We start from the raw sequence: 12,622 nt of genomic DNA on the forward strand, positions 1-12,622 counted from the left end.
TTCTGCTTCATCAATGTGGCTTTATTTTGTATTATCACAGGGTATATTTGTCTTTATTCTTGCTTAGTTTTTGACAGGTTCCAATGCTATAAAAGCAGATATACACTCCCATAGTTTTATACACTCCCATATTGTGAACAATAACTTTCTCGGTACTGTACAGAACAAGTAAGTCTTAAAAGACACAATCCAGCTTTTCATATTCTATTTATGAATTTAAAGAATGGATACAACCAGGCCTGCCGCTATAACTCATAGGCTTAGATTCATAATTTCAAAGGTTTACAAAAAGAGCTTTCCGCTTGTACAGAACATGGTTGCCGTCGGCTGTTGTTTTCATATCACTTTCCCTTCTGCTTTGTCCCTGTTAGGTGCTTTTTTTTTCCTTAACTCTGCAGCACAGTGACCTATATTGGCAGTGGCAGGAGCTAGAGCAGCCCCTAGCTATTCCCCAAATAACAGAGTCAGCAGAAGCCAATCTGACCTCCAGCCAGGCGTTGAGTGCCAAGCAGTCACTATGGCAACCCTCAGCCCGTCTGCAGGAGGAGAGCTCTGTGCCACTGCTCTGAAAGGATGAAACGCTACGTTCTAATGCAGAGCCATTCTACAAGGAGAAGCGTTTCCTTTTTACGATTCCCCTGGGGCTTTGCTTCAACAAAATATCAACACGGGCAGTGAAATACTGTTTTTCTCTTCAAAGTGAAGCCTGTCTGAGCCATCTTCTGTTAAATTACTCATTGTGATGTCATCAACCATTGTATATGCACCCAAGGCACATGGGTCTTTCCTAAAGGCCAGAATTAGAATTCCTTACAATCCTCAACACAACATCTCATTGTGTTTATTTCTTTATTTGTATTTGTACTCTTAAAGCTTAACTAAGATCCACAAGAAAACAAACGGGTTGTTATTCACAAAAATCAGGCGGGCATTTCAAATATGTACCGACACTGATTATAGGGAATCAGAATGAACCTTCGACATAGGGGTTAGTTATCTCCATTAACTTTCCCGGTGTGATGCCTATTAGCAGATTGCTGTTTCTCCACTCGGCAGTGCAAAACAATACATACACAAAGATAAACAGCTTGAGTCAAGACACAAATCGTATGCACTTCTAAAGAAGATAATATATGACATGCATGCAATGTTTAAGTGTGGAAAACAAATATCACTTTTATTTATATATTCTAAACATATATAAATATATATACCTTCACATATGAGTGGAGATAATGTTCTAGGCTATATTCATGGCACTTGGCGACAATGTGAACCAGCACCCTGAAAAGAAAGGAAAAAGTTTTGAGATAATAAGAAACTTTACTAAGAACATAATGCCAACCAGTCCATTAAGTTATTCTACCTTAGTGGAGTGTATCGATCAAAGTTCCTAAGGGAGTTCTTACAGGATACAAATCATTTAATTCACTTCTTCTGATCTTCTTACTCAAATTAAACCTTCCAGGAATTTTTCCGATGGCACCTGATAAAATGCATCCATTTACCCTGGCTTATGACAATGTTTGGGTTTCGTTACACTTAATAAACAAATGCCAGTTTTACTCACTAGATATATTTCCACAGATGTGTCCAGATTTTGGAGTCCTTACACTAAACATACTTTGTAATATATATTTTTAAGATGCTACAGTTAAATTAACCTAATCTGTATTGAGCCGAGTGCTCAGCTTGTTTTGATTATTTTCTAATAAGAAAAAGTGAATCAGCAATTGTTTTGGAAACATTGTAATGCAGTCACGTAGAACATTAAAAACAATTGCTTATGTGTTGGTGTGATCATAAAGAATGCTATCCTTATTGAAGAAGAAAAATCAGGAATCTACATAAACCAGTTTTTTTCTCATTCACAAGATTTATGATGTGATGAAAGCTGAGAATTTCTAAGTTATTCACAAAGAAACAAAATGTTGCTTCTGGCAGAACATCAGACCTTATCTGGACTCAAGCAGTTAACACCACGCAAGCTTGTTTGTCGCAGTTTAAAAAGGCTGAGAGAAAAGACTGTCTGGACAATAATGACCATTGTGCTGCAGTTCCACACTGTACCTGATGGTGGCAGTGATGACCTCATCTTCTTCATTCTGGATAAGAACCTTGAAGAGCTGATTGAACAGGATTGGCAGAAACCGTATAATCACAGGGATTTTATCCATGCTGAGTAGGCCCTGCATACAAAGGCCATAGGGATAATCATTTAGACATTACTATTAATTCAAACCTAAAATGTAAAGTCACATCACAACATTTTCACTCATTTATATATATATATATATATATATATATATATGAGAACATTGCCTATAGGATTTCAAGCGAAACATCAATCTCATCGGCTTATAAATGCCCATTAATGTTTTCCATTCAGATTATTCCCAGTCTTTCCCCTGTCCTGACATACCTTTAGGCAGTTGATAAAGTCTGAGGTAGGAGGCTGAGAAAGCTCGGTTTCTCTTTTTTGGCACTGCTGGAAGAAGCGGTTGAGGTGGGGATTCTGTAACAGAAGGCAATGTTGCATCAGCTTTTAGATGACACAATTCATCCATAAACTCCATTTGTGCAACACTCATTTGTGATAAATGTGTTTTAAATACACATGATACATATATTATACATATATAGTAACAAATACTGACTCAACCAAGGCATATGTGACAACTGGCTGCTTAAGGAGATAATGACACAGAAGATTTATCATTTATTTAGTTTTCTAGCATGTTTAGTTTAAATAAATTCTAGGGAAAAGCCTTAGGGTCAAATACTTAAGTTGCTTCTGCTGAGATTCACCTGCACAGGAAAAAATGAATGTGTTCTGTGATAAGCAATAAGAACAGTGACTAATTTGATTAGCTTATGAAAATGCAAGTTAAGGAGTTGAAGATTGTGATGTTTTTAATATGATGGAAAATGTCCATGAATACATCATCGGAAAACATATGAAAATTCTTGTTCTTACCTGAGTATATACTGTTGATACAACGTGTGTAGACACTTTAAAAATTGACTTTCCTCCATCTACCCATCGTATGTCAGTCCCATTTTGCTGCAATTGAATTAAGTGTATTAAGTTAGTCTTTATAATAGTTTTATTCATTTAAACAGACATTTCAGCAAGGCAAACATAATCTTTATGGATTTTTTACAGTTACAAATAGAAACATAATATATGAATGTATATGAATACAAACGGTCATTTATGGTGCTTAAAGACAAGTAAAACACTTATGAACAATTTATGTAAATATTAATATTCATTTTTGGATAACTTTGAAGTCTGAACATAAACCAAATACAGCAGGATCTTTTAACTATGACACACATCAATTCTTATCATTGTATTATTTCTTATTGATTGAATCTCTTTCTATTTTGCCTTCTTGTTGCAGAAACACTGTCTCACCTTTCCCGATCCTGACTCCTTGGTGTGCAGGTACCCAGGAGGCAGTGCACTGGCCACAGGAATATTATTCTCTTGAGATGCTAGTCTGCCTTCTTTCAGTAAAGGGAGCCAGGCATACCCAACTAAACAAAGGGTTAAAAACAGTAAGAACTTTATTTTATAAAATAGGAAATTATTAGCAAACAGAACACTCTCACAGTTACCGGTAAATACAAACATGATTGACCAATCAGTAAGCCAACTCAATCCTTATTTCCTATTTTGCACATTAACTTATATAAAACCAGTTTCAGATGTAATGCTTTATTTAATCAATTATTTACAGAAGAGAGAAGACATTTTCTATCTTCGTATATTGTGCAGGTGAAAATAATACAGAAACATGAACATGGTGTAATTTGAGCTTGGGACAGACATGGAGTCTACTGGAGTTCTTTGATCATTGCCATCATTATTTGCCCAACTTTAATAGTACCCTTTTAAATGGAGAGGCATGTCCTATACTGCTACATAGATTCAGTTTTCAGAACACCTCTTAAAAAAAAGCTAATCTTTTGTTTAGCTGGCAAATAACAGTACCTGCAGTCTCCAGAGCCTCTTTCTTCTTTGCATTCGTTTTGGCATTGATGTCACAGGTCACATGGTAGAAGGAGAAGAGGACGTGGTGTTTCTCATGCAGCTGAGTGGGAAGTTCAATTTTCACCTGAAGATATAAAACAATAATGTAATGACAGTAATCTGGAAGTCCACGGTGATTGAGCAACGTCTTCACAATCAGTTTTAAATGCCATACACTGCACTTCAGATTAAACCTTTTCCTTCTCAAGGAGACTTTTCAGTCTGGAGTAACATTCTAGGCGGCACTTAAATTTACTGACACACGCAAGGCTCATGACTTTGCAAATTGTGGGGTGATATAAGTGAGCTGACCTCATCATAGAAATCGGGGTTCTGGGAATGATGGAGAACCGAGGTACATGCGGCAGTGGTAAACACAGGCCCACCTGGCTTCCCATATATGCACTGCAAAGAAGAAAGCAAAAATAGTTAATAACACTTAAGGGAATATATCCCATTGGCATGAATGTCAGACTAATGTAATTCATGTAAATATGTATGTTTTTTCTGCAACATACAATGTGTATACAGGGTCTATAATTATCCTGTACAGAAGTCCAGTTGCTAATAAGATTATATCATATTACCTTCAACGGTTTGGCACCTTCTTCGTCTGAGTTCCGGAATTCGATGTACACGGCGATGTTCCTTGCCTGCAGATGGTATAATAATCAGATTCTGCCCTTCAGAATGAGCTTCACAAAAGCACAGGCAGTACCTTCACAAATATGTGACTGTAAAGCAGTGCGATGTTTAATAAACCCTAACTTTGAAAGCATAAAACATCATTTCTGTCTTTTGTAGCAATAACGGGAGTATTTAAGCATTCCGAATGTATTTCAAAAACTAAAGTAAAAACTATGCATGTTTTTTTTTTTATCTAATGAAAACAGAGCAAATGATGGAACGTCAATGATCAAAAAATAAAGTAGGTCATTACAGCCTATGGAGTTTAATTAGCTTAACAGCATGCGGCAGTGAAAATCCTGCTCTGTGATTATAATGTATATATTTCACGCTCTAAATTACTCCTCAGAGGGAGGTATTAATGTGTAATCGAACAATGACAGTTGTATGGTATAAAATTCATGCACAACTGTGTAGTATTAAGTAATACACATAGGAATAGTGAATCATATACCAGCATATACATAGTTATGGATTACCTTAGCAAAGCTCTTCTGGCTGTCATACTTCAGATGTTTGGGGTAGATATAGATTTGGTTCTTGTACACTCTGTATGGTTGAGAGTACTTTGCAGACTCTTGCACAAACTCCTCAATCTCTATGGTTGCTGGATGCTGTTCGTGGTCTTCAAAAGGCTTCACGGGAACATAGGCCGATGTAACGCAATCTGTTGCAGAGTTCGAGAACAATAGAGTTATAATTACTTCTTGTCCATGAGAAATATATACAGACTACTTATCCTGGGTTTTCATACAGTATAATGGGCACATTTCTCCACAGAGCTTTGATAAGAAAGAATGACTAAGTTAATTTATAGAGGTCAGCCACTGGTGCTGTAATTGCCTTTCTCTAATTATGCTTTTACTCACAACTGACAATTAACTTCACATTTCACCTCCGGCTACAAAACAGAGTAAAAGGTCACTTTAAACCTAGCTAATTACTATTGAAAATCTGCTTTAGAGGTGGATGAAAAGTGGGAGGCCTACTTGGGTGCTCCATGGGGACACAGTCTACGGCGATCTCCAGGCTGCCAGGGATGGTCTGCAGCTTGCTAGTCTTCTCTGCCCTGTGTGCAGCAAAGAAAGTGGAAAATTGTCCTTAGAAAACTTCTGTAATGGTGGTAGGAGTCAGGGAGAGGGAAATCCTAGGTAACATTTAAGAAAAAAATGAATAGACTGTATATTTCATTAATTATTTATGTTTGTCCAGGCAAATAAAATGAACCACCTTTATATTGTGGTATGTTTAGGTTTGTTTTTAGTGTTTTTTCCACAGGAAATTGATAGAATGAATCCAAATGAGAGCTAAAGACATTGTATGTGTAATGTACAATTGTTAGTAGTAAGTACATGGTAACAAAAGCAGTTTGCCTTTACCTTCGATACTCAGATATCAGCTTGAGCAGGTCCTCAGTTGACACCTTGTTGCTGTCCTGCTTGAACAAAGGCGAGAAGCGGGAATCTCGGTCCACCGTCCCTTGATTGTCTTTGAACACTGACCTGGAGAAGACAGGGCAGGACCGGAAGTTAAGGAGTCTGCAATAATGTAGGCAGATCCCAAAAGAAATAAACGAGAGACAATAACAGTCTTCCATTTAAAATGTGGCTGTATGTTTTAAAAATTCAACATGAATCTCACCAGCTAATGGTACCCCATCCTGTGTATGAAATTGATATTTTCTGTTTATATCTCAACTGATGGAAAGATGGGAAATTATCTTAGTTCCCTAGGAAGTATGTATTTATTTGCAGCACAGGGTAAAGCTAATGAAACCGAAATCTAAATTATCCCGATGCTTAGATATGATAATAATTTGCCTTTCCGAGCATCCCTAAGTCAGATATTTTATTATTTTTCTATAACTACCTTTTTAAATTTATGTATAACACTTATCCACAACTTGGTTTGAATATTCCACTGTATGAGCAAAGTACTTCAAATAAATATATCCACATTATGCCCACAGTGGACAATAAGGACCCTCATATTGAAGAAATTGAGTTTTTTTTTACTACAAATGAAAATGACACTTTTTGCTCTAATTCTCTCTTCAAATGCGTCAGCTCTGACCTTTACCCCTGAGTTTTTTGAGCAGATACTGTGCAGTAAATGTCTTTGGGAAAAATAACATAAGCATATGAAACTGGAAATGTTTCTATATTAGGAGGGGCAAGACGAAAAAAATCAAAAAACGGTTTGCTTAATGAAAGCTGAAACTCAGACCGGCAGTGATCTTGACAACTCACAGCAGACAAAAAAGCTCCTCACTGACAGACTGCAGCCGCGCTGGAGGAGATATCAACTAACTTCGGCCCTGTCGGCTGCTCACTGTCAGAGGCTGTGAGCTGAATCAGCCACTAACTTTAGAAAGACAATGCACAAGACCTGTACTGTCTGGTGTGTAGATTTGATCATGTCCAGGCGGCAAGTCTTTTCTTATTACATTTCTCAAAGGATGAAAAAAAACTAAAAGCAGGAAACATGCAGCAGATGTACATCAAGTCTTAGTTCAGAAAGGTCCAAGGGAAAGCAAAAGCACCTTAACAATACATTGTTTTTCCTCTCTATGAATTGTATGATTATGAATCAGCCGTATAAGTGCCTACTTCTGGATGCCTGAGAATGCATTTCTCCTGGCTCAGGTCAATGCAATCACATTGATCCCGTTGTTACCATAAAGTCGACCTTCTGATGTCAGCTCTTTCTTTCTTACTGATACTGCTTACTTAACCAGTCGTGGTGTAAAGAAGAAAGACAAATACAAACAAATAGGACATTTCATAGCAAGCTTCGGCTACTTAAAACATGAATTGGTGTTGTAAGTGTTCCTAGTCATGACCATACATAAAGAAGATCTGTTTGGGAAGACTGTCTCATTTAGTATACACCAACCTTATTGACCACGCAAAAGGCATGCGGTATTTGCCAAGTTTGCTGCAGAACTGTTTGTTGGACTTCAGCAATTTCTGGACAGTCTGTTAAAAAAAAAAGCTGTTGAAAAAGCTTTTCACATCTTTTTTTCTTTTGTCTTTTTAAACAACATTTTAATAAGTAATATCATCCTTTCAGACAATGACCTCCAAGCAACTAAATATCAACATATAAATTAACAAAAGTATGAATTCAAGGAAGTAAACTGAAGGTCTAACATAACTTTGTGTGCGATGCAATACTTGAATTGTTTTCATTTTTCTTCATTTCTGCTTCACCATTGACAAGTGTATAAGGTGTTTTTCCATTTAACCAACTTTATCTACTAACCTCAAATGTCTAAAAGTACGCTGATCTTAATCACTTACCTTGCTTGAGTCTGTATACTTGATATAAGGCTCTGCACCACTAGCAATGTTTCCCATTAGCACTTTCTCTATTCTGGCCACCAACACAATGTCGACGTGGGGGTTTGTAATTGAGAAAACAGCCTGCATTTCAAAATGAAACAAACAAACACGTTGAACAGGTTAAGCCAAAGTAAATAATACGATCCTGTCACCCTAAACTAGGCCTCCCACTGGATATGACTAGTACCTGTCTGGGAAACTGCAGCCAGTTCTCCAGGGCTCCTGCCAGTTGACACTCTCCGGGTCTCTTCTCTGAAGGTGAGCTCACCCCGTTTTCCAGGACCGAGGAGGAACCGGAAAGCATTTGTCTCACAATATCGTGATTCAGATCGACGTGGAAGTCTGCCGACACCCTCCGGCCTTCTCGGATATCGAACAAGGCAATGTTGACGAAGAAGGGCTCGATCTGTGGGAATGGATACATTTGATAAAAGTCCTTGAGTTCAGTCCACAAGTGAAACTAGTGAAAACTATGAATTTACTTCAGAACATTTTGAATATTTTTAGTTTGGTTCTATACGTCACACACACACACACACACACACACACACACACACACAAATGAAAACATGTAAAGCATTTTTACTTAAAATTTGTGACAAAATGCAGGGCTTGAGGAGTTTCTCACGTTTGTTGTGGGTCCACTGTCATTCTCCGTCACACATCCTTGAAGGATTAATTTGAGCGTTTGGCACTGGATCATCACCCGTTTGCCAATCTTCTTCTCGAAAGGCTTCGTTCCAGCCTCGTTCGCTGAATACTCACATTTCTGACTCTTGGGCACCTTCAAATACAAAAACAGGCCATTGACTGCTGTGGTTCATCAGCGTACCTCTAAATCAACTCTGTTTCTCATGCATTATCCAATGTCCCCCCCAAACCCCAAGAAAAAGAACTCACGGGTATATCTGGATCCAGAGAAAATAAGTTGAGTCGATCCTCCTTTCTTGCTAGCTTCACTGTTTCCTCTGTTTCAGTAATGTACTATTCAATGGAAACACAAGCACAAGAATGAACAGAGTTTTATGAAATGCCTCTGAAAGACTAGATGATAAACAACACAAAAATATGTGCACAAAAGCCTGTCCTGTTGATTTTTTTCAAATATGCCAAAGTACGATGAAAAATAGAAAATATGTACCTTTGCCAGTTCAGGGTTTATACTGTCTTCTGATGATTCCTCCGTTTCAGGTGGGCTTGTGTCATTGAATGTGATATCTATGGAATCTGAAGGGCAGGTAAAAAGGATTGTAGTTTAAATAAAAAAGTGAATAGAGGAAACAAGCTGTTCTACAAGTTTTAATGAGCAAGACAGAAAGCAGCACCCACAACGAGCATTAGATGAGCTGTGGCATTTGTTTCATATGCACAGAATCCTTAATATTTAATATGTGATTCATTCAATACCAAGGGAATGAATGACTAACTATATAAAATCTCCCAATGAAACAGAAACCAGAGTACTTGAGAGCAATACAGGATAAATGCTCTAAGACAGGACTTGGAGCACATTTAGTCAGAACAAATTGTATATAATGGCCTTTCATGCCATAGAATAAAGCAATTGGTAGTCCCTTGGACCATAGTGTACAAAGTGATACATACACAGAGTAATACACATAGACACCGTGTCTGTACAGACCAGTATTAAAACTAAAATAAAAAAGATTCAAGGTCACGTTTAATGGACCTGAAAAGTGTTTGTTCTACACAATACCGGTGAGTGCTTCTTGTTTGTAAGCTTATTTATACTACGGCAAGCATGAACATTTAAAACACCTTTTACACAGTTCATTAAATAATCTGGACATATTGGTTAAGAACATATCATATTAATTTACACCTTTTGTAAACGGCACTGTTTTCCAAAAGCATGGACACTTTAGGCAGAAGTATAAATAAAAATGTTTTTTTGTCTGTTTTGTATTTGGAAATCTACTATTAACTTAAATACGTAAAAACATTTATTACAGCGTTGTGTGTTGTCTCCCCTAAAAAAATAATAATAATTGATATACCATATAAATGTTGTGCAGTGTTTCCTTGCATAATTATAACATTGCACCACCACAATCATTGCACCACATCTTTTGACAATCATAACCTTTGTATGCAATCTTTGACAAGAGTGTCAGTGGATAATATATTTGAGAATGATGTATATGAATAAATACACAGCAACATCTATCCTAGCATGCTCACCCTGTTTAATGTCTGTCAGATCCACGCTCTTCCTCTCCTGCGTGGGCCCCTCAGGGTTGATCTGTAGGATCCTATTTAAAGTGGCGATCCAGTCTTCCATGTCCTGCTCACTCTCCGCTGCCAGGACAAAGTACGTCACATCGTTCATTTTCAGCTCAAAGGCATATTTCCTCAACTTGTGATTCTGAAAGAGCATCGGATTCAAGAAAACAGATTAGTATTCGCCTGTTGGAAATGTTCACAATCAGTTTCACAGCTACAGATACACCACCCCCTTGTTATAACGCCCCTCGCAATACTGCTGATTCTGATATACCGAGGGACTGGCTCCCATTTTTTATTGTCAAGTTGCACATGCCTCGAAAAAGAATTAACCTAATTATTTTTTGTATTCATTTTAGTTGTAATATACAGTACATAAGCTACTGTTACATGTACTATAGGACAGTACAGTATTACCGTTATACTTTTCCCCGTATAATCCTCCTATTTCTTTCTGTGTTTCTAGATATATTGTTAGCCTGTTTATAATTTCTCAGGGTTGCAATAAAACTAGATCGATTGTACAGTATTTGTGAATTTTCCTTTTCTTTTTTCTTTGTGTCTCCCAATGGCTCAGCCCTCAATATATCACATATATATATATAAATCAACCCCAGCAATATAACAAGGGGGTGGTGTATTGTGGTCTGCTGGGATCTCTTGGCTCTACAGTTCAGTATACTCCATCACAATAAAGAAACTAATGAGTTAATACAATTAGCCCAGCTTTCCATGAACCCCTACAGCTCACTGGACACAAGAGCAATGGTTTATTTCTGTACAGAACTGTCTGTGGCAACAACCTATTACCAATAATAAATCCCCACAATGTTCCCACTGTCAGACAACATTGAAATCCATTGTCCGGAAAAATTATGTTGGCCTGATAACTTGTAATATAGAGGTCAGTGTAGACCTGTGAAGGATTATTGACTCTGTCTATTGCTGTATTCATAGGTCAACCTTACAGTCTAGTCTTTTTCTCCTCCTCCTACTCAATGACACATGAAGCTAAGAAACAGTTACATTACTATATTTCAACATAGGCAGGTGTGACAGGATGTGGTGCTGATGGTTCAGTGCCTGGCATCAGTGTGGGCCCCAGCTAAAAGGGTTTAACTGTCTACATGCTGTTTGAGCTGCTACCTTCCTTTACACTGACGATGCTAACTCAGAGAATAAGAAAGGCATAAAGATGGGCAAATAGAGCAGCTGACATTGAAGATATTGTGATACCATTCGTTTAATAGGTAAGCCTTCTTTTTGTGACAGTGCCCTTACACTGTTCTCTCACATTCATGCCAGCGAGAGTAGCCTATTTATCATGAAAGAAGCCTTGGAAATGAAGAATCATTGCCTGGAAAATTACTTTTTCAAATGCTGCCACAGAGTCAATATCTGATGACTTTAAAAGTGTGAGTTAACCTGTTTTGAATTAAGGTTAAAGAGGATACATATTGCCTTGTGCAAAGCTTCATGCTCCACCTTACAAACCAATTAATACAAATACATAAATAAAATAAGTAATACTAATTATAATAATAATACAACTAAGGCAGGATACTGTTTAATGAATAAGTATCTCACAATAGTTGGACGAATGGATATTATTTTCATAGGTTTGATTCTTGAGTGGAAAAGTTAACAGTGGCAACGTATTAATGAATCTTTATGCTTCATGCTATTATATATTAATCCTGCATGTTTTAGGACATCTCATTTGGTTCAATACTTTTCACTGCAGTCATCTCACACCTCTAGGCTGATGTTGTTTGATCACACCTAATTCATTTATGAGCCCTTGCATCAGATTTATGTTTTGTTTTACTGATTTTTGCCCTGTCTAACAGCATAAAAAGACACCTCACAATAACTCAGAATACCTGAGTTTAATATATAAAAATAAAAATGGTGTGGATCTTTTTTTCTAATGAGTGTTTGCATACTATGTATATAATAGCAGTTAATCCATGGTAGATGATGAATTCTACGCTCCATACTAGTTAATTTTCAGCCTAAAGCAATTATGTTTGGTAGTGGGATTCAAATGTGACTGACTGTCCTGGGTACTTACTCCCAGAGAGGTATTAACTTTTATATATCACTTTCATCCCATATTTGCATTCCAGTCAACATAAGGCACCACAGAGTCACAGAGGCTTTGGTAAACTATTTGTAGATTCTGATAAAAGTTTCTCTCATTGCTCGCTTTTTAGCATATAAAGTTTTGACCTTGACAATCCCAAATGTTTTAAATCCTTTTCTACATTAATTCAACACCATGGCATTTCTCTATTACATTGCACTT

The 12,622-nt window shown here is 37.2% G+C and overlaps 1 protein-coding gene across 7 annotated transcripts in view; it reads right to left on the bottom strand.

Annotated features, from left to right (window-relative positions):
* The window catches only part of dock10 (dedicator of cytokinesis 10), a 91,407-nt gene that overhangs the window by 30,903 nt on the left and 47,882 nt on the right, over nt 1-12,622 (bottom strand). For all 7 annotated transcript variants that reach the window (XM_066709329.1, XM_066709332.1, XM_066709331.1 and 4 more), the window contains exons 8-25: nt 10,273-10,456; nt 9,212-9,297; nt 8,971-9,054; nt 8,699-8,854; nt 8,258-8,476; nt 8,029-8,151; nt 7,622-7,704; nt 6,106-6,228; nt 5,716-5,795; nt 5,206-5,393; nt 4,627-4,692; nt 4,352-4,444; nt 4,001-4,124; nt 3,422-3,543; nt 2,978-3,064; nt 2,423-2,515; nt 2,071-2,189; nt 1,215-1,284 (exon numbers count right to left, since the gene is read on the bottom strand). In XM_066709329.1, the coding sequence (XP_066565426.1) occupies nt 1,215-1,284; nt 2,071-2,189; nt 2,423-2,515; nt 2,978-3,064; nt 3,422-3,543; nt 4,001-4,124; nt 4,352-4,444; nt 4,627-4,692; nt 5,206-5,393; nt 5,716-5,795; nt 6,106-6,228; nt 7,622-7,704; nt 8,029-8,151; nt 8,258-8,476; nt 8,699-8,854; nt 8,971-9,054; nt 9,212-9,297; nt 10,273-10,456 (2,100 nt within the window). The remainder of the gene's footprint in view (nt 1-1,214; nt 1,285-2,070; nt 2,190-2,422; nt 2,516-2,977; nt 3,065-3,421; nt 3,544-4,000; nt 4,125-4,351; nt 4,445-4,626; nt 4,693-5,205; nt 5,394-5,715; nt 5,796-6,105; nt 6,229-7,621; nt 7,705-8,028; nt 8,152-8,257; nt 8,477-8,698; nt 8,855-8,970; nt 9,055-9,211; nt 9,298-10,272; nt 10,457-12,622) is intronic.

The sequence above is a fragment of the Amia ocellicauda genome, chromosome 7, assembly GCF_036373705.1.
Source record: "Amia ocellicauda isolate fAmiCal2 chromosome 7, fAmiCal2.hap1, whole genome shotgun sequence".
In the NCBI taxonomy this organism is placed as follows: Eukaryota; Metazoa; Chordata; class Actinopteri; order Amiiformes; family Amiidae; genus Amia; species Amia ocellicauda.